General features: G+C 65.3%; 1 protein-coding gene across 9 annotated transcripts; it reads right to left on the bottom strand.

Moving 5' to 3' along the window:
- Window positions 1-1,476: 1,476 nt before the first annotated feature.
- PDLIM7 (PDZ and LIM domain 7) lies at window positions 1,477-18,635 on the bottom strand. 9 transcript variants are annotated; one of them, XM_052816041.1, is made up of 20 exons: window positions 18,539-18,635; window positions 17,085-17,191; window positions 13,426-13,577; window positions 13,073-13,103; window positions 12,173-12,345; window positions 10,578-10,732; window positions 10,185-10,221; window positions 9,437-9,475; window positions 9,153-9,307; window positions 8,761-8,797; window positions 7,558-7,712; window positions 7,155-7,191; window positions 5,824-5,978; window positions 5,429-5,465; window positions 4,246-4,304; window positions 3,873-4,107; window positions 3,615-3,795; window positions 3,321-3,441; window positions 2,718-2,833; window positions 1,477-2,448 (listed from the first exon to the last, which is right to left on the bottom strand). In XM_052816041.1, exons 2-20 carry the CDS (start codon window positions 17,187-17,189, stop codon window positions 2,362-2,364), a joined length of 2,067 nt encoding a protein of 688 aa, XP_052672001.1. In that variant the 5' UTR covers window positions 17,190-17,191; window positions 18,539-18,635; the 3' UTR covers window positions 1,477-2,361. The 9 variants fall into 9 exon arrangements, with proteins under 9 accessions (XP_052672001.1, XP_052672003.1, XP_052672002.1 ...); XM_052816043.1 differs by lacking the exon at window positions 12,173-12,345 and adding an exon at window positions 11,364-11,380; XM_052816042.1 differs by lacking the exon at window positions 9,437-9,475.
- Window positions 18,636-18,760: the final 125 nt, after the last annotated feature.

Below are 18,760 nucleotides of genomic sequence, written 5' to 3'. Positions count from 1 at the left end.
CTGCTGCCGCCGGGCTTTGTTCTCAGAGCAGCACGGCTGCGGCCCCTCCCCAGGCTCCACCTCCGCAGCCCACCCGAGACCCTCCTTCCGCTGCCTGTGCACAAGCTCCTCGTATGGTGCGCAGAGCTGGTGGGCAAGAGCTGCTCTTGGCAAAGCACAGAGGCACCTTGTGTAGTAGACGTGTCATCAGTAGGGACCAGAAGCAACAGGGCACCAACCAGAAGGGGCTGAGCCCCCAGTGGGTGCCGGCCTTGGAACAGCACAAGGGAGATGTTTGGTTCTCCCTCAGGGAGAGGCAGGCTTGTTGTGGCACCGCAGCGCTGCCCTGGCCCTGCTCCAAGGCCGGGTACCCCAGGGCTGAGCTGGCACAACCTGTTCCCAGGCCACGCTACCCCAGCAGGCTCCGTCCCGCATGGCTGCCTTCCCTTACCCCTTCCCTGCCCTCCACTCACGGGTTGCTGTCCCAGCTGAGCCAGGGCTGGCTCCGTGGCTGCTCACGTGGGGCCGCAGTCACCTCACCTTCCCCCGCGCATCCCCTGACCTTGGCTGCGCAGCTGGGACTCACACTTGGGCACTTACCGCATCCCTGCTCATCCTGGCGCTGCCAGGCAGGTGCCAGCTGTTTCCGTCCCTTTTCACCGCCCTGGCCTGCTACTTCTCAGTGTGACTGTCCCACTGCCCAGCCCCAGTCTGCCTCCATCACTCCCGCTTTCCCTTCCCCATCTTTGATGGGGTTTTGCAGTCCTGCAGCTGGCACTGGGGAGATGTGGCACCGCAGCCGCAGGCCAGCTCTGGGTGATGCTGGGAGGCATCTGGCTTCCCGCAGCCAGCTCCTGCCCCCGGCAGAACCTTCCAGCAGATTAGCAAGACAATTTTCCTTATGATTGCTCATCATGGTAAGAGCTGCAATTATTAATGACCGTTCCAGCTGCCAGAGCAGAGTGGGAGGAGCGGCTGTTCCCCGCACCCGCTGCCCCCCAAGGCCGTTCCAGCCGGAGGTGCCGGCGTGGCCTCGCACTCGTCCTTCGGGACAGCAGCTGCATTGCATGAGTGAACGCTCGGCCGCTCTACGCCGGAGCACACCCAGAGCTGGTGCACGTGGCTCACGCGTGCCCCATGACTTCTTGTCCCCTGTGTAGGATTCAGGGCCAAGGCACAGCAGGGACCGGGGAACACCGCCAGGCAAGCGGGGACCCCCCTGCAGGGTCCAACACCTGCCCCATTGCCCCTTGCTGCAGCTTTGCCCCCCAGATTAATTACTGCCTCCGTTAGCTGTCCTGCCTGCTACGAAGAGAGAGGGATGACCCAGGTGACATGAGGGGTCAGGCAGAGGAGGGGAGATCAGAGGCAAAGATTTTCCCCGGAAAGCTGGAAGGAGCTGAGTCAGGCCCAGGGGGCGAGTGGGGCAAGGGCTGAGCGTGACCTTCCCAGGCGGCCGCACCTCGCTCGGTGAAACCACAGGCCTCGAGACAGCCGGCACTTGCAGAGAAGTGTTTATTAAAGGCACTAAAAGCACCGTGGCTACATCAGCGGCAGCCCAACCGGAGAGTGTGGGTTTGGGAGAGGCATTTACAGGCCTGGGACGGCGGTGGCAGAGCGCTCTTTGGTAGGAAGCCGTGCCCGAGCCTTGCGGGAGCCGGCCAGCCGGCCGGCCATCAGCACACACTGCCAGCCCATGGCTGGGGTGGGCTTGGCACGCTGCCCCGCTCCCCGGCACGGCTGGGCTGGGGGTGCTGCCGCATGCCAGCCCCAGGGGAGCAGCAGGCCAGCTGGGTGGGGGGACACGAGGCACAGACCCCTCTGGCACTCAGCTGGGGTAGGAAGCCACCGCAGCAGGTTGCAGGGTGGCCGGGGGGGGGTTGTGGGGGTAGGGCCCTGGCAGGGGAGCAGGGCCGGGTCTCCAGCCCCACACACTAAGCACGCAGCAGGGAAGGCAGGGAGAGCTTGGCAGGGGGCTGGTCTTCACCCTCTTAGGGACGTTCTATAGGAGCATCCCTGCCCCGGCACTGAGCTGCCAGGCAGCCGGGCCCCAGCTAAGCAAGGGAGCAGCCCTGCTGTGCCAGCCTCGGTACGGCCGTGGCCACCACACTGTGTGGCTGGGGAGCAGGAGACCCATGCAGCGTCCCCTTACCAGGGCTCCTAGGGCCAGTCGGGGGGCGCAGAAGAAGCCACCCAGCTATAAGGGGCTCGGGACCCAGCACTGCCTCTTGCTGGAGCTGGGCCAGGAGCTGCTAGGAAAGAGGCAGGAGCAAGGGGAAGGGGTGAGGGCCCAGCCTGGCTCCCTGGGGGCAGCGGGGGTTGGGGGGGGAGAGGAGCATGCAGGGCCAGGGGCACGCGTGGGCACAACTGAACTCCCGCCCCTCACACGTGGGAGAAAGCATGGCTCTTGCAGAGCGGCTTGTCCTTCTTGGAGTAGAACGTCTTCCCTTCCAGGTTGGTCTGGCAGATCTGGGGAGGAGAGCACAGGTGGTCAGGTCACGGGGGGCTGAGCCAGCACCCAGGTCCCCCCCACAGCCCAGGGTTCAGCACTGGTTGTTGCACAGACGCCAGGGAGCAGGAGGCTCAGAGCAGGCTCCCAAGCCACCAGCACAGACACAAGTGAGGAAAACCTCATGGCAGCAGGGACCCTGTGCTGCTGGCATACCCCACGCAGGGCCCGACTACCAGGGAGAGTCACAGCCCCCACCAGCAGCCGGGGAGGGATGCACATGGCTCACCGCACAGACGAAGCAAGTGTCGTGCCAGCTGAACCCCAGCGCCTCCAGGAACCGGTCCCCAGCATCGATCTTGAAGTCACAGCCGCGGCACTTGGTGCCAAACATCTTCTCGTAGTCTGCGAGGAGAGGCAGACCCCAGGTCAGCATTCCCCGGCACCGCAGCCCCTCATCCCAGGGAAGCAGGGCTGGAGCACAGCTGGGAGCCCACAGGCACAGCCTGGGGACAACTCGCTGCCAGCCCTGGGGGCACGGTGCCCGAGACACCCGGGTGAGATGCTTGTGCCGTGCAGAGTGGTCCCGGCCATCACCGCGCTGCAGGGAGGAGGCAAACCTCATCTCCCAGGATGCAGCACTCGCCTTTGATGTACATCCTCCGTCATCGCCATGGCAACACGGGAGCGATGGCGCTACCCGGCAGCAGGGGAGGACCGGGATGGAGGGCTCAGGGCTGCAGGACGGGGGTCCCTGCATTCCCCATGGCCCAGGGAGAGCCCCACAGTGCATGGCAGCTCACGCCCCACGCCTGTGGGCAGCTGCTGAGCCCCAACAGTGCCCGGTGCCCCAGGGCCATGGGGGGTGACACATGGGGTCCCTGGGTCCTACCTCTCTCGCAGTAGGGCTGTCCCTCCTCCATGTAGAAGGCACGGTTACGGATGGGAGTTTTGCAGGCGGCGCACGTGAAGCACTGCACGTGCCAGGTCATCTTCAGCGCGTGCATGACCTCCTGGAGGGGAACCGCTGTCAGCTGGGGGCAGGACCACCCTGCGCTGCAGGGGAGCCCCACCCAGGGCAGAAAGGGACAAGAGATCCCATGGGATGGGATGGGACAGAGCCAGGCACCTGTAGGTGAGCGGGGAGCAAAGACAGGAGATGTGGGGCAGGCTGAGGGACACTCACCCCAGTGATCTTCTTCTTGCACTTGGCGCAGCTGGGTGCGTAGCGCGTGTCGTAGCACTTGGGGCAGAAGATGGAGCCTTTCTCCTCGAAGAAGCCGCCCTCATCCAGCACCTTCCTGCACTGGCAGCAGGTGAACTCCTCGGGGTGGTAATAATGTCCCAGCGCCACCAGGTAGCGTCCCCTGTGGCAGGACAGAGCCACGTCAGCCATGCTGGGGCCCAGGACGCTGGCGTGGCGGCGGTGGTGGCCAGGGCTCACCTGATGACCTTGTTGCACTTGTAGCAGAGGGGTGTGCGGCCGGGCCCTTCGGGGGCTTGCTGGGCTGCCTGCACGATGGAGCTGCGGTTCTGCATGGGGGTCGGCGTGGCTGGCTGGCTGTGCTTGCTCACCACCGTGCTTGTCTTGTCCGGGGCATAGCGCTCGGCGAACGAGGGGTCCACAGCCCAGGGTGGGCGACTGGCAGGGCCGGGGGTGGCGGCAGGGGTCCTGGGGCCTGCATGCACACACGAGTCTCCAGGACAGTGCTCCCAATCCCTCAGCAGCCCCCCCCAGGTGCCTGTGGCTGGCGAAGCACCATCCCCCAGTGCCCCCGCGCCTCTACCCCCAAGCCCAGAGGAAATGTTTTGCTCACCCAGTCCTGGCTCAGTCTTCATTGCTGCTCCCGGGGATGGGTCCAGCACGGAGACCTGGCTACAGAACAAGCAGTTAATCCAGCCTGCCCCGCTCGCCCCCGCTGCGCCGTGTGTGCAGGCAGGGCCCCCCCACCCCAACAAGCAGGCAGGAGCCAGCCAAGCCCCCGTGCCCAGTTGGTAGCTGGTTTGGTGATGGGGTACCAAGCCAAGCGCCTTCAGCCCTGCGAAGACACAGCACCCCCAGGGTCTTTGGCACCCACTGCGGTGGTCTCGGGAGCGGTGGGAGGGAGCACAGGCCTGCTGGGGTCCCACATCCAGCTCTGGACTGCTCCAGACCGATCAGGGATCCTGGGGACCACACAAACCCCGGCTATCTGCTCACGCACAACGGTCGCCCCCAGCCTCGTTGGGGTGCAGAGGGGCTTGGACCTGACCCGGCGCAGGGAGCCTTGGGGTCCAGCTCCAGCAGAGCTGGGGACAGGCAGGGCTCTGCCATCTCTGCTGGCTAGGCAGGGCCAGGCTGGTCCTGGGAGGGGCAAGGCCTGTGCCCCCCAGCAGGCTGCCAGCACTGGGCTTCAGAGCAGGCAGGGCAAGCCAGGGCCAGAGAGGCACAGCCCACCCAAGAGTGGGGACAGGGACAGAGGGAGAGCTGGTGGCTCTGTGCCTCTCCACGGCAAAGACAAGGAGCAGATGGCTACAAAACCAGGAACATTTATTTATGGCAGAGTAAACCGGGCAGGGCTAGGACCCAGTGATCACGGTGGCAGGGCAGGAGGCATTGTGGAGAGGCGAAGGCAAAAAAACGGGCGCTGTGCACCACCCCTGCCAGGCTGCACAGGGCAAGGAACAGCCCCCCGCCAGCGTCGGCTCCGTTCCCTGTCCCCACACAGGGAGAAGCTGGTGACACTCACCCAACTCTGCCCAGTCACCCTGCAGCCCGACGCCAGGCTCATGGGACATTGTGCCCCAGGTCCAGGTGCTGCCCAAACATCACAATACCCCCGGCAAGGTTTTGCCAGTGCCACCAGCTGCCCCTGACCTGCTGTGTCCGGGACACCATGGCACAGCTCGGCATCCCCAGCTCGGTGCCAGCAATGCCCAGCAGGTCCTGCCCGGGACATGCAGCCCCATAGCTCCTGCTGCCGCCCTGGTGCACACTCCCCTAGTGCACACTCCCCTTACCTGGGCTTTTTAACAAACACATCATCATGATCCTCCACTGAGCGCGGCAGGACAGAAAGGAGGAGACAGAGTCAGTCTGCAGCGACCGAGGCCCAGGGACAGTAGGAAGGGAAAGGCAGGAAAACCGACCTCTCCTCCCACCGCCCTCCTGCCCCAACGCACAGCCCTGCCCGGCCACGGGGCAGAGCACAGCCCCAGCCCAGCGGCACCACCACGTACCCGCACACGGCCTGCGCCACGCACAGTCCAGGGCAGCTCCTGTTGGCTCAGCCGAAAACCAAAACCAAAGCCCCTGCTGCCACATCACCCCACAGCCTCTACCAGGTTCTTGCTAACCCGGCAAAGTCTGGCACCTCCCGGGCAGCCAGGCAGTGCCGGGCCCTATGGGAACTTACTGCCGTCTGTGCCCATCAGCCGGGCCAGTTTGCGGAAGGAGCGGGACTGGGAGGTCCCAGTGTGGGGCTGCCAGTCCTCAGCATCCTCCTTCAGCCGCAACTTTCCGGGATCGCACACGGGGGTGCTGGGGGGCTCCAGCAGCTGTGGGGGCTGCCTGCGAGTGACAGAGGGCAGGCGCTCAGCTGGCACCAAGCATAAACCCTGCTTTAGCACAGGGGAGCACTCCAAAAGGCACCCTCACACACGCCAACCCCCTTGACAGACCCTGGCACTCACCACCGCTCCCCTGTGCCCCAGCCAGACCCACGAGCATCCCCGTGGCATTGGAAAAATGGCGGCACAATAGTCAACGGTAGACCCATAGCTCAGTGCATCCTACCTGTATGTATCCCCAGCCCCACAGAGGCACGAGCCCCACGAAGATGCCAGCAGCATTCACTCCAGACAAACCTTGCAGCCACCCCACAGCCCCACAGGACATCACGCTCCAGGTCCAGGCACTGCCCAGCACCTCCCATCACCCCCAGCAAGGTGTTGCCAGTGCCACCAGCTGCCCCCACCCACTGTGTCCAGGACACTATGCTGCAGTTTGGCCTCCTCAGCTCGGTGCCGGCAGTGCCCAGAGGGTCCTGCCCAGCACAGGGACAACCCGTTTGGGGACAGCCTGCCTGGCAGGTGGGTGCCCGGACAGGACCCTCACAAGGTGACGGTCAGAGCAGTGGCTGAGCACTGGCGGTGCCCGTCGCAGGGTAAGCACAGGGCAGGCTCTGCAGCTCCACCAACAGCTCGGCTCTGGGGAGAGGGAGAGGACAGAGAGGGAACGGGAGGGGAGAGGGGAGAGGGGAGAGGGGAGAGGGGAGAGGGGAGAGGGGAGAGGGGAGAGGGGAGAGGGGAGAGGGGAGAGGGGAGAGGGGAGAGGGGAGAGGGGAGAGGGGAGAGGGGAGAGGGGAGAGGGGAGAGGGGAGAGGGGAGAGGGGAGAGGGGAGAGGGGAGAGGGGAGAGGGGAGAGGGGAGAGAGCTTCCCAGGAGTCACAGCAAGCAGCGAGGGCAAACCAGCCAGTGGCTCTCACCCAGCTCTGCCCAACCACCCTGCAGCCCACGCTGGACTCATGGGCCCTTCTACCCAAGGTCCGTGCACTGCCCAGAACATCCCAACACCCCTAAGCCAGCTTTTCCCAGTGCCTCCAGCCTCCTCCAGAACCTGTTTGCCCCAGAGGCCACGGTGCAGCTCAGCCTCCCCAGCTCAGTGCCAGTCATGCCCAGAATCCTGCCTGGGACATGCAGCCCTGTATACAGCTCCTGCTGCAGCCCTGGCACACGCTCCCCTTACCTGGGCTTTTTAACAAGCTCATCCTCACGATCCTCCACTGAGTGCAGCAGGAGAGAAAGGAGGAGACAGAGTCAGTCTGCAGCAACCAAGGCCCAGGGACAGTAGGAAGGGAAGGAAAGGGAAGGGAAAGGAAGGAAAACCGACCTCTCCTCCCACTGCCCTCCTGCCCCAACACACAGTCCTGCCTGGCCATGGGGCAGAGCACGGCCCCGGTCCTGCGGCAGCACCATGAGCCCACACACAGCCCCGGGCAGCTCCCAACAGCTCAGCCGCCCCAGAGGGGCCACATGGGGCCAAACCCAATGCTCCGGTGCCATGACACAGCCTCTGCTGGGCTCCAGCAGCCCAGGCAAAGTCCGGCACTGCAAGCAGCCAGTCGGCGCCGGGCCCCACGGGAACTCACTGCTGTCTGTGCCCATCAGCCGGGCCAGTTTGCAGAAGGAACGGGACTGGGAGGTCCCAGTGCGGGGCTGCCAGTCCTCAGCATCCTCTATCAGCTGCAACTTCACAGGGTCGCACACGGGGGTGCTGGGGGGCTCCAGCGGCTGCGGGGGCTGCCTGTGAGTGACAGAGGGCAGGCGCTTAGCTGGCACCAAGCATAAACCCTGCCTTGGCACAGGGCGGTGCTCCCAAAGGTGCTCTTGTACATGCCAACCCCCTTGCCAGGCCCCGGCACTCACCGCTGCTCCCCTGTGCCCCAGCCAGACCCACGGGCATCCCCGTGGCATTGGAAAAAACGGTGGCACAATAGTCAACGTCTCAGTCCATCCCTCCTGCACGCACCCCCAGCCTCACAGAGGCACGAGCCCCACAAAGATGCCAGCAGCATTCACTCCAGACCAGCCTTGGAGCCGCTCCACAGCCCCACAGGACATCACGCTCCAGGTCCAGGCACTGCCCAGCACCTCCCATCACCCCCAGCAAGGTGTTGCCAGTGCCACCAGCTGCCCCCACCCACTGTGTCCAGGACACTATGCTGCAGTTTGGCCTCCTCAGCTCGGTGCCGGCAGTGCCCAGAGGGTCCTGCCCGGCAAACTCGGCACAGGGACAACCCCCTGTAAGGACAGCCTGGTTGGGGACAGCCTGCCTGGCAGGTGGGTGCCCAGAGAGGACCCTCACAACATGACAGTCAGAGCAGTGGCTGAGCACTGGCGGTGCCCATCGCAGGGTAAGCACAGGGCAGGCTCTGCAGCTCCACCAACAGCTCGGCTCTGGGGAGAGGGAGAGGACAGAGAGGGAACGGGAGGACAGATGAGGAGCAGAGGAGAGGAGAGAAGAAACAACAGGGTAAAGAGCTTCCCAGGAGTCACAGCAAGCAGCGAGGGCAAACCAGCCAGTGGCTCTCACCCAGCTCTGCCCAACCACCCTGCAGCCCACGCCGGACTCATGGGCCCTTCTACCCAAGGTCCGTGCACTGCCCAGAACATCCCAACACCCCTAAGCCAGCTTTTCCCATGCCTCCAGCCTCCTCCAGAACCTGTTTGCCCCAGAGGCCACGGTGCAGCTCAGCCTCCCCAGCTCAGTGCCAGTCATGCCCAGAATCCTGCCTGGGACATGCAGCCCTGTATACAGCTCCTGCTGCAGCCCTGGCACACGCTCCCCTTACCTGGGCTTTTTAACAAGCTCATCCTCACGATCCTCCACTGAGTGCAGCAGGAGAGAAAGGAGGAGACAGAGTCAGTCTGCAGCAACCAAGGCCCAGCAGGAAGGGAAGGAAAGGGAAGGGAAAGGAAGGAAAACCGACCTCTCCTCCCACTGCCCTCCTGCCCCAACACACAGCCCTGACAGCCACGGGGCAGAGCACGGCCCCAGCCCAGCAGCACTACCATGAGCCCAGGCACAGCCCCAGGCACCTCAGCCACCCTGAAGGGTTGACTTAGGGCAAAAATTAAGCTGCCGGTGTCTCATCACCCCACAGCCTCTACCGGGTTCTTGCTAACCCAGCAAAGCTGGACACCCCCAGGCAGCCAGGCAGCACCAGGCCCTATGGGAACTTACTGCCATCTGTGCCCATCAGCCGGGCCAGTTTGCGGAAGGAGCGGGACTGGGAGGTCCCGGTGTGGGGCTGCCAGTCCTCAGCATCCTCCTTCAGCCGCAACTTTCCGGGATCGCACACGGGGGTGCTGGGGGGCTCCAGCAGCTGTGGGGGCTGCCTGCGAGTGACAGAGGGCAGGTGCTCAGCCGGCACCATGCACGTACCCTGCCCGGCACCATGGCACAAGGCAGCGCTCCAGAAGGTGCCCTCAAACACACTGACCCCCTTGCCAGACCCCGGCACTCACCACTGCTGCCCTGCGCCCCAGCCAGACCCACGGGCATCCCTGTGGCATCGGAAAAATGGCGGCACAACAGTCAATGTTTGACCCATGGCTCAGTGCATCCTTCCCATACGCACCCGCAGCCCCACGAAGAAGCTGGCAGCATTCACTCCAGACCAGCCTCCCAGCCACCCCCCACAGAAAAGCCGGTGACACTCACCCAACTCTGCCCAGCCGCCCCGCAGCCCCACACCAGGCTCACAGGACATTGTGCCCCAGGTCCAGGCACTGCCCAGCACCTCCCAACACCCCCAGCAAGGTGTTGCCGGTGTCACCAGCCTCGTCCAGATGCCGTTTTCTCAAGAAGCAATGGTGCAGCTCAGACTCCCCAGCTTAGTGACAGCAGTGCCCAGCAGATCCTGCCCAGCACAGGGACACCCCATTTGGGGACAGCCTGCCTGGCGGGTGGGTGCCTGAACAGGACCCTCACAAGGTGACGGTCAGAGCAGCGGCTGAGCACTAGCGGTGCCTGTCGCAGGGTGAGCACAGGGCGGGCTCTACAGCTCTGCCAGCAGCTCGGTTCTGAGGAGAGGGAGAGGACAGAGAGGGAATGGGAGGACAGAGGAGAAGGAGGAGAGGAGAGAAGAAACAACAGGGTAAAGAGCTTCCCTGGAGTCACTGCAAGCAGTGAGTGCAAACCAGCCGGGTGGGCTGAGCCCCAGGTGGGCATCCTCATGGCTCCTGCTGCCGCCCTGGCACACGCTCCCCTTACCTGGGCTTTTTAACAAGCTCATCCTCACGATCCTCCACTGAGTGCAGCAGGAGAGAAAGGAGGAGACAGAGTCAGTCTGCGGCAACCAAGGCCCAGGGACAGTAGGAAGGGAAAGGCAGGAAAACCGACCTCTCCTCCCACCGCCCTCCTACCCCAACACACAGCCCTGCCTGGCCACGGGGCAGAGCACAGCCCCAGTCCTGCAGCAGTACCATGAGCCCACACACAGCCCCAGTAGCTCCCACTGGCTCAGTCGCCCCAGAGGGGCGACATGGGGCCAAAACCAACACTCCAGTGCCATGATGCATCACAGCCTTTATCCGGCTCCAGTTGCCCTGGCAAAGCTGGGCACCCCCAGGCAGCCAGGTAGCGCCGGGCCCTATGGGAACTTACTGCCATCTGTGCCCATCAGCCGGGCCAGTTTGCGGAAGGAACGGGACTGGGAGGTCCCGGTGTGGGGCTGCCAGTCCTCAGCGTCCTCTATCAGCCGCAACTTCACAGGGTCACACATGGAGGTGCTGGGGGGCTCCAGCGGCTGCGGGGGCTGCCTGTGAGTCACAGATTCGTCTGTCAAATCTGACAGATCCCCATAGCATCACCTCCCTGGGGCTGCCCCACACCTCCCCCAGCACAGAACCTTAGCACACCAGTACCTGAGAGGCCGCACGTTGCCTTACCGCCCACACCCCCTACTCCTCCTCCATGTAGGAAGGGCCCATTAAGGACTGACTCAGGACTGACCACGATTCCTGGCAGTCTGAGACTGGCCCCAAGGGCCAGGAGGGGAAAGGACAGGGCAAGAATAAGCCAAGGTCAAAAAAACTACCGGCAGGGCAGCTGCATGAGAGCCCAATGAACACCTACGGTGCCCATGGCAGTGCTGCCCGCCTGCCTGGCTCTGGGCAGCATGCCCTGGCCAGCCCTCGCCCAGTCAAGCCGCATCTCAGGGAGGAGGGAAGGGATCACACATGAGGATGCTCCAGGGCCCCAGCAGCTGGCAGAGACAGGCAGCGCTTGCCCTTCAGGCTAGGGACAGCTTGGTGCCAGGAATGACCCACCCACACGGTCAGAGCAGCGCGTGCTGCCTGTCCCCGGGCTGGCCCTGCCCTGGAGATCAGAGCACTAGCAGGGAAGAGGCATGCAGGAAGGATAGAAAGAGCAGGCAAAAGGCTTACTGACTTGTCAAGGCTCAGCACCTGTAGGGGAGAGGGAAAGAGAAAGGGAGGAGAGAAAGAAAGAAAAAGGAAGGTGAAGTTAGACCCGCAGCACCCGAGAAGTTTCCAGAGCTCACCTATGGCCTACACCAGTCCCCCTGCCCCTGAGACTCATGCCCAGCTCGCCCAGGGCTGGGAGCACACTGGGACGCAAGGGCAGATGCCAACGGACCGGACCATGCCTCCCTCAGCCCCCCAAAACAGGCCTGGGTGCCCAAGGCAGCCAGGGCCATATCCCCCCACATTGCCCAGTTTCAAGGCGCCATGGCAGCTCTCAGCAGGAGGGGCAGGGACCAGCAGCTGCAGGACACATGGCGGCCGGGTGGGCAGCCCGCAGAGGTGGGAGCTTCTTTCCCTGCAAGTGGGGCAAGGACAGCGCTGCACAGGGCTTGAGGGCTTCACTTTGCCCAGCCTGTCCCAGCAGCCAGAGGACTGGCAGGACATCCCTGGGCAGGCACTGGCTGGTGGCCACAACACAGACACAGCTTCCCTGCCACCGCAGACACCAGCGAGTGTCCTGATACGATCGCCGTGCCATGCCCCGCAGGACTCCCCACAGGCTGACACGTCCCCAAGCGAGGGACCGGCATGTGTGTGGCTGTGTGTCCCCATGCGTGACAGTCCTGTTGTGCCACCTCAGCACCAGCCATCGGGGGACCCCGGCACAGGCACTGTTGCCCACTCCCACCCATGGGTGCCTGGCATGCAAGGCACAGCAGGGCCGGGCAGCAGGCTCCCCCCAGTCCTCAGGGAGCAGGACGGACAGCAACATACCCATTGTGTTGGGGGGTGCAGGCGGGCGCCAGGGGCGCGTACGTCACGGGTTTCGTCACCAGCCCAGGCCGTGGGTTCGGAGGCGAGCCGGCCCCAAAGGGCCGAGCTGTTTTGTTGAGGGCGGTGCTGGGAGCGAAGTTATATTTCAGGGGTTCAGAGCAGGGGAGTGAGTCCTGAGCGAGACAAAACACACAGACACGGGCTCACACGTCAAGCAGCATGCAAGGGGCAGCCCCGGGCCAGGCAGTGCAGCAGGAAGCCAGGTAGGAAAGCTGGACAGCATGTGCATTTCAGATACCGAGCTCTGCCAGGCTGGCATCTCTCTCTGCAGGGCACCTGGCCCAGCAACAGCAGGTCACAAGCCTGGCCCAAAGGTCGATGGAGGATTAGTAAGTGCCTCGGACACTTGCTGCTGCCCGCTGCAGGGTGGTGCATGCACACACGCCGATCGCAACCGTCCCGCGGCACAAAGCTGAAGGCATGCAGGTGGCTTCAGTCCAGGAGCCACCGATCACTGGCCCCAGCCCTGCCTCCCCATGCCAGGGCACTCCCCAGCACTAGCAAACATGGGGCCCCGAGGCCGTGCTGTGGCTGCCCGGCCTCCTCCCCTGCGTCAGCCCCCTCTGCGTCCCTGCCCACACGCGGCACTGGCAGGGGCGCACAGGCGGCAGCCAGGGCCTGGGCACCCACTGGGCAGACCCCACTCTCTCCAATCCCTTGTGGTGCCAGGGGTCAGAGTTGCTCCTCCAAAGGGGAGTTTTCCAGCCCTCCAAACACACCCCAGTCCCCCAGAAGCCTGCGGGTCCCAGGAGCAAAGTCCATTTCTCCGTGTCCACTCAGATATTCCCCTCCCCTGAGATGAGGCTGCGCTGCCACTGCAGCGCCAGGAGCGACACGTACCTTCTGCGGCTTCCCCAGGTGGTTCTGGGCTCTGCAAGAGAGGAGAGAGCTGGGCAGGTGGTGGAACGGGCCCAGCCACTGCTGGGACACTGGTACCCCAGGGATGCAACGCCCACCCGAGAGGAGCCACGGCTCGCTGGCACTGCCCCATGGCTTACAGGTGAGGGCTAGCAGCCAGGCTAAGCCTCATCCAGCCAAGCAGAGCCCTTGGGCCCAGCCAGGGGCTGCCAGGCTCTGAGCAAGGAGCAGTGATGCCAGGAGATGGTGGTGCCGGGAGATGGCACTGGGCAGAGTGCCCTGGCTCTGCTCTGGCCACACCAGGACCCCAGGTTTGCATGACCCGCAAATCCTACCTGCTCAGGGTGAGGCAGAGCCTGTCCCCACAGGCACGGATCCTGTTCTGGGCCTCGATGTGCGTCATGGAGCTGGTGCTCTCCCCGTCGATGTACAGCACCCAGTCGCCCACTCCCACACCGGCCTGGGCTGCCTTCCCGCCCGGCGTCAGCTGCAGGACAGACAGAGTCAGGGAGAGCCGGACCGGCCGAGTGGCGAGGAGGGAGCAGAGAGACGCCCTCGTCCTCATGAGGGCAGGGGTCTGCTGGGGCACAGGCTCCCTTGTGCAAGGCCCAGAGCAGCCTCTTCCCCTCGGCGGCAGTGGAGGGCTCAGCACTACCCCAGGGCGCTGCCCAGCCCCTGCCCTCTGGCACGGCTGGGGGACATGCCAGCACCCCAGGGCCCCATCCCCATGACACCAAACGGCGGAGGCGGCGCTGGCTCAGCCTTGGCAGGAGGCCCAGCCACCCCTCGGAGCCGTCCCCACGGTCCCAGGGTGGGAAGGGAGCACAGTGAGTCAGGGCCCGTCGGGCAGCCCACGTCTCGCTGCAAACCACAGGCATGTCCAGCTCTTTGGCTGGGGTGGGGAGGGGGGACAGGAGAGGCACCCCCCGGGCACTCCCCCCAGCCACCCTCGCTCCCGTCCTGTTCCCCTCCCGGTGCCGGCCGGCGCAGACATTACCTCATCCCCACAGAGGAGCGGGAGCTCCCCACCCGGGGCAGGGAGACACCCACCCCCACCCACGCCACTCCCCCAGACCTCACCCCACCAGGGCAGCCGGCAGCGCAGCCATGGGTTCCCCTGCCTGGCCACAGTGCCGGGGATGTGCCTTGCCCCCGGCACGGCTCTACGTCAGCCCCATGCCGGGAAGCAGAGGCTGCCCTCCCCTCCCGCCAGGGATGCACAGCCGAAGGCGAGCAGGGCCCCGAGCATCGCATGCAGCTCCCAGGCACTGACAGACAGACAGACAGACGTGGGCAGGCTGCAGCCATTCCTGCTCCTCCAGCATGGAAGAACTCGAGGCGCTTGGACCCGGACCAAGTATTTCCTCAAGTCCTGTTCGACATGAACATAAAAGGAGCGAGCCAGATTCCCAGCGCCGTCAGAGGGCTGAAAAATCCCTGCCGCCGAGCCCCGGCCCCTCCTTGCCTGTGCGCGGAGCCCAGCCCACCCCAGAGCCACGCTCCCCTTCCCCACGCCAGCACCGGCCCTCCAGGTGAGGCCAAACCCCACACCTAGGCTGGATGCAGCCTGGCTTCACCTGCATCCCGCTGCCATCCCCGGCAGGGCATGCGTACCCCCCCCGGTGCCCCCACGCTGCCCAGCACCCGCTCCTCCTGCCCAGCACAGGAGGGTGCCCTGGGCGGCAAGTGGCGCTGGCCGGCTCCCGGCCACACTGCTGCAAGCCCTGGCTTGCTGCCCTGGAAGGCTGGGGAAGGCGCGGGGTGGCTGCGTGGGTTTGGAGGCAGGAGCGGGAGCTGGGAGAGGTTTTCACACGGCTGCCCGGGAAGGGGAGAGCGCAGCAGGCTGCGTCACGCAGCCGCACCCAGCCCGGCCAGCACTGCCACGCTCCCCTTCCCCCTCTGCACTGGCATGCCAGGAAACCCCTTCGGCAGGTGCCAGCTCAGCTGGGAGCCGTGGCAGTGCCAGCACTCCCGCTTCCCACCCGGCCCCGCTAACCAAGGCTTCCTTCCTCCCCTCTCTGCCCAGCCAGTCCTTTGTTCCCCATGGCTCCACCACTGCACCCAGCAAGATGCCCACCGGCCACCGCTGTCCAGGACTCAGGCACCCCGGACAGAGTCTCACCCAGCACAGAGGGGAGTTGGGCACCTGCACAAAGGCCCAGGCAGCATCCCCCAGCACCTTCCCGCCTGCAGCACCGAGGGTCTCTCCTCTTCCCTGGCTAGCGGATACCGGGATGTGCCACACAGCACCCAGCTCCCCAGACACCAGCCCTTACCCTGGCTCCAACGCAAGCAGCTCAGGACCACAGTCTCACAGCCTGCCTAGCCAAGGTATCAGGACCCCAGCAGAGCAGTTTGCCACAAGAAGCATGCGTGCAGAGGACCAGGATGGTACCTCTTTTGTGCGACCACCGAGCTGAAGCAGCCTCGCAGCTCACCCAGTAGCGTCACAGCAACGGACGCAGCCAAGAGCCAAAGCACGTGCCAGTGCTGCTTTCCCCCTATGCTTCCCTGGCTCTACAGAGCATGACCCCACTGCAGCCCTCAAAGCTGGGGCAGGACACTTTATTCCAGCCTGCTCTGGCAGACCCATGCCTGGCAGGACAGCCTGCCCTGCCGGCAGCGCCCTTGCTCAAGGCAAGCAGTGGCCAAGGACAGCAGCATGCTCCAGGCAGGAGCTTTAGGGCTGGGGATGCCTCTGGTGTGCAGAGCAGAATAGGGTCACCCCTTCCTATCAGACAGAGCTCACCATCACACAGCCCAGCCTCACCAGAGAGCCTCCAAAAGCTGGCTACATCCCCCAGGAATGTCCTTGCTGCTCCTGCCTGCCCTGCCCAGGGCCAGCAGTGTTGCCCGAGCCCTGAGGGCAGTGCTGGCCTGCTCACACAGCAGGGCCTTTGCTTCACGAGGCCCCTGCCCTGGGAGGCTTCTCCACCCGACCAGACCCTTTGTTCAGCGCTGGCTCGCAGCCAAGAGAAACATTTTTTAGAGAATAAACTCGCTGAAGCCGTCTCTGCGTGCTCGGCAGAGATCGGCAGGCCCTGGGGCAGCGGCACTGGCGACTCAAGCCTCGCACAGTGCCCTCAGGGTCCGTGCTCCGCGCCGGGGTGCTGCGGAGACCCGCGCCCTCTGGGACAGGCGCGCGGTGCCGGGCTCGTGCCGGGGGCAGGCCCCTACGCAGTGCTCGGTGCCACGAGCAAAGTTGTCCTTCGAGAAGCAGTCTCTGTGCCAGCTGCCTAAGCGTCAGCAGCATGGACGATGCAGTCACATTCCAAGGCTTATAAGGCAATTGCGTGGCCGGAGCCACGGCCAGCACCCACCCAGGGGACCAAGCTGCCCAGGGACAGGGACCCGCACACACTCCTAGCCTGGGTGAACATCACACCAGGAGCAGCTCGCACCAGGTGCCTCAGCCACAACGAGCCAGCAGCACAACGGCTCTCACTCATGATGGAGAAATGGACTGGTTTTGTGGAGGAAGCCAGGTCCCAGTGCAGGCAGCAGCGCGGGCAGCAGCTCAGGCTTCCTCCCCTCCCTGCCCATTTTGGGGGCCAGCTCAAGTACGGAGCTGGGAGCCGTGCAGCAGGAGGGAGGGCAGAAGGGCAGAAGCCAGGTCCCGGGATGCTGAGCCCAGCGTTGGGGTGCAGACCGGGAGGCCAGCCCCACAGCTCGGAGACAGTGCGAGCAGCTCCCCTCCCCCTGCAGCAGGCACGCTCCGGAAGGGGCCTCCTCTGTCCCCCCCAGCAGCCAGAATGACTCTGCAGAGGCTGCTCAACATTTCACATCTCTGCTGTGGTCCTCTGCCCGGAACACCCCCGTGCTGGACTGCAGCTGATAAGGCACCAAGGAGGCTACGCAGAGCCAGGCAGGCAGGACGCAGCACTTCCAATGCCCCAGCTCATCTGCATCCCCCACATGGCTCTGCCTCAGCCCCCTGGACACAGCCACCATGGCAGGAGGAAGGATGGGTGTCACCGGTCTCGGCTTCTCTTACCCTGGAGATGGAGAGTGGCATGCTGAAATCCTTCCCGCCCTGCAGCCTGAAGCCCCAGGGCGCCGGCCCGTTCAGCATCACCTTGTAGGACTCCATGTCGCCCATCTCTGCAAGGGAAGAGGGTGTGATCCTGGTATTAGGGTACACAGGAACAATGCAGGGAGAGCAGGCGAGGAGGGGGCCCGGTGCCTGGCAGGACAGGGCAGGAGAAGACAGCTGACGTTTCTAGCAGTAACTCCACCCTGACCATCCTACACCACGGTTAGGGACGCACCCCAAATCTATCAGCATCTCCTCCAGCAGCGTCAGAGCCAAGGGGCCCAGGCTAACACTGACTAGTGCCAGAGAGCCAGGCACAGCCCCACTGCCACCCACAGTGGAGCACCCACGGGCTCTGCTCTCCCTCTCTCAAACCCGGGACGTGCTCTCCCTTGCAGCACCCCAGAAACTCACACTACTGAAAACCGAGACTGTTTCAGACCTCAGAGGAGTGACAGCAGGTACGGAAGGATGGGAACCAGAAGTGTTTTTGCCGGGTGAATTAGCAGCAGCAGCGCAGGAGCTGCATGATGCCACCCGAGGCGCCTGGCAGAGCAGCCAGGCTGGTGCTCCGGCAGCCGGCCGAGCAGATGCTACCTGGGAGCGAGCCCATCTCCACACACAGCGCCGGGGCTTCGTCGGGCAGGGAATCCCGGCGCTCCCCTGCCTGCCAGGGCTGCGCTGACAGCTGTCAGCCGGCCAAGGCTCCGGGCAGACGGGCCAGCCCCAGCCTCCCGGCCACCCCTCATCTGGAAAGAGCCGCCAGGCGCCCGCGAAGCCCCCCAGAACCTTCCTCCTGCCAATGCCAGGTGGGGGACAGGGCCAGCTTCGGGGGCCCGGTGCCCTGCCCACCCCTCGCAAGGGGCGGCGGGCTTCCCAAGCTGGGAGGCGGCCGAGGCTGCAGGGCCGGGGGCCAGCGTGCCCCCGCTCTCCCCGGGCCGGTGCGGGCTATATAAGGCGTGTAAGACGACACCAGCCCGCTCCCCGCTCGGGAGGGCCGGGGGAAAGCTGCGTGTCAGGCATTCCCGGCGCCCGGCAGCCGCGCAAGCCCCAGCGAGGCGCCGGGACCGGGGCGGCGAGGAGCGGGCAGGCAGCCCCCCGCGGAGCTGGGGCCGGGCCGGACTGGGCGTCCCCAGCAGCCCCAGGCTGGGAAGCCCTCCTACTCCTGACGGGGCCGCCGGCCCTGCCCCACGGCGGGCCCCGGGCCCCGCTCCCCATCCCGTCCCGCACAGCCTCCCTTCCCCGGCCGGCCCTGGGTCCAGCCCTGCCCTACACGGGCCCGACCCCAACCAACCGCCTTCCCCAGACCCAGGCCTCAGCCCTGCACCCCTCATGCCCCAACCCCACCCCCCCAGCAAAGGACGGAGACCCCAGCCCTGCCGCGGCCCGCCCCGGCCCTCCCGCAACTCACTCACCCGCGGCCGGCCGGGCCCCGGCGGAGCGGGGCCGAGCGGGCGGCGCCGCAGCGGGGAGCGGAGCAAAGCGGGCGGACGCGGGACTCGAACTCGGGCACAGCCCCCGCCCTCCCCGGCCCCGCCTTATATAGGATCGAGAGCGGGAGGAGCCGGCGGACGTCTCGGCCAATCACCGCGTGCGCCTGCCTGCCGGGGCGGGCACGGCGGCGCCCCCTGGCGGGG

The sequence above is a fragment of the Harpia harpyja genome, chromosome 20, assembly GCF_026419915.1.
Source record: "Harpia harpyja isolate bHarHar1 chromosome 20, bHarHar1 primary haplotype, whole genome shotgun sequence".
Taxonomy (NCBI): domain Eukaryota; kingdom Metazoa; phylum Chordata; class Aves; order Accipitriformes; family Accipitridae; genus Harpia; species Harpia harpyja.
The sequence above is the reverse complement of the archived record's forward strand: the minus strand, read 5'-3'. Positions and strand labels throughout refer to the sequence as shown.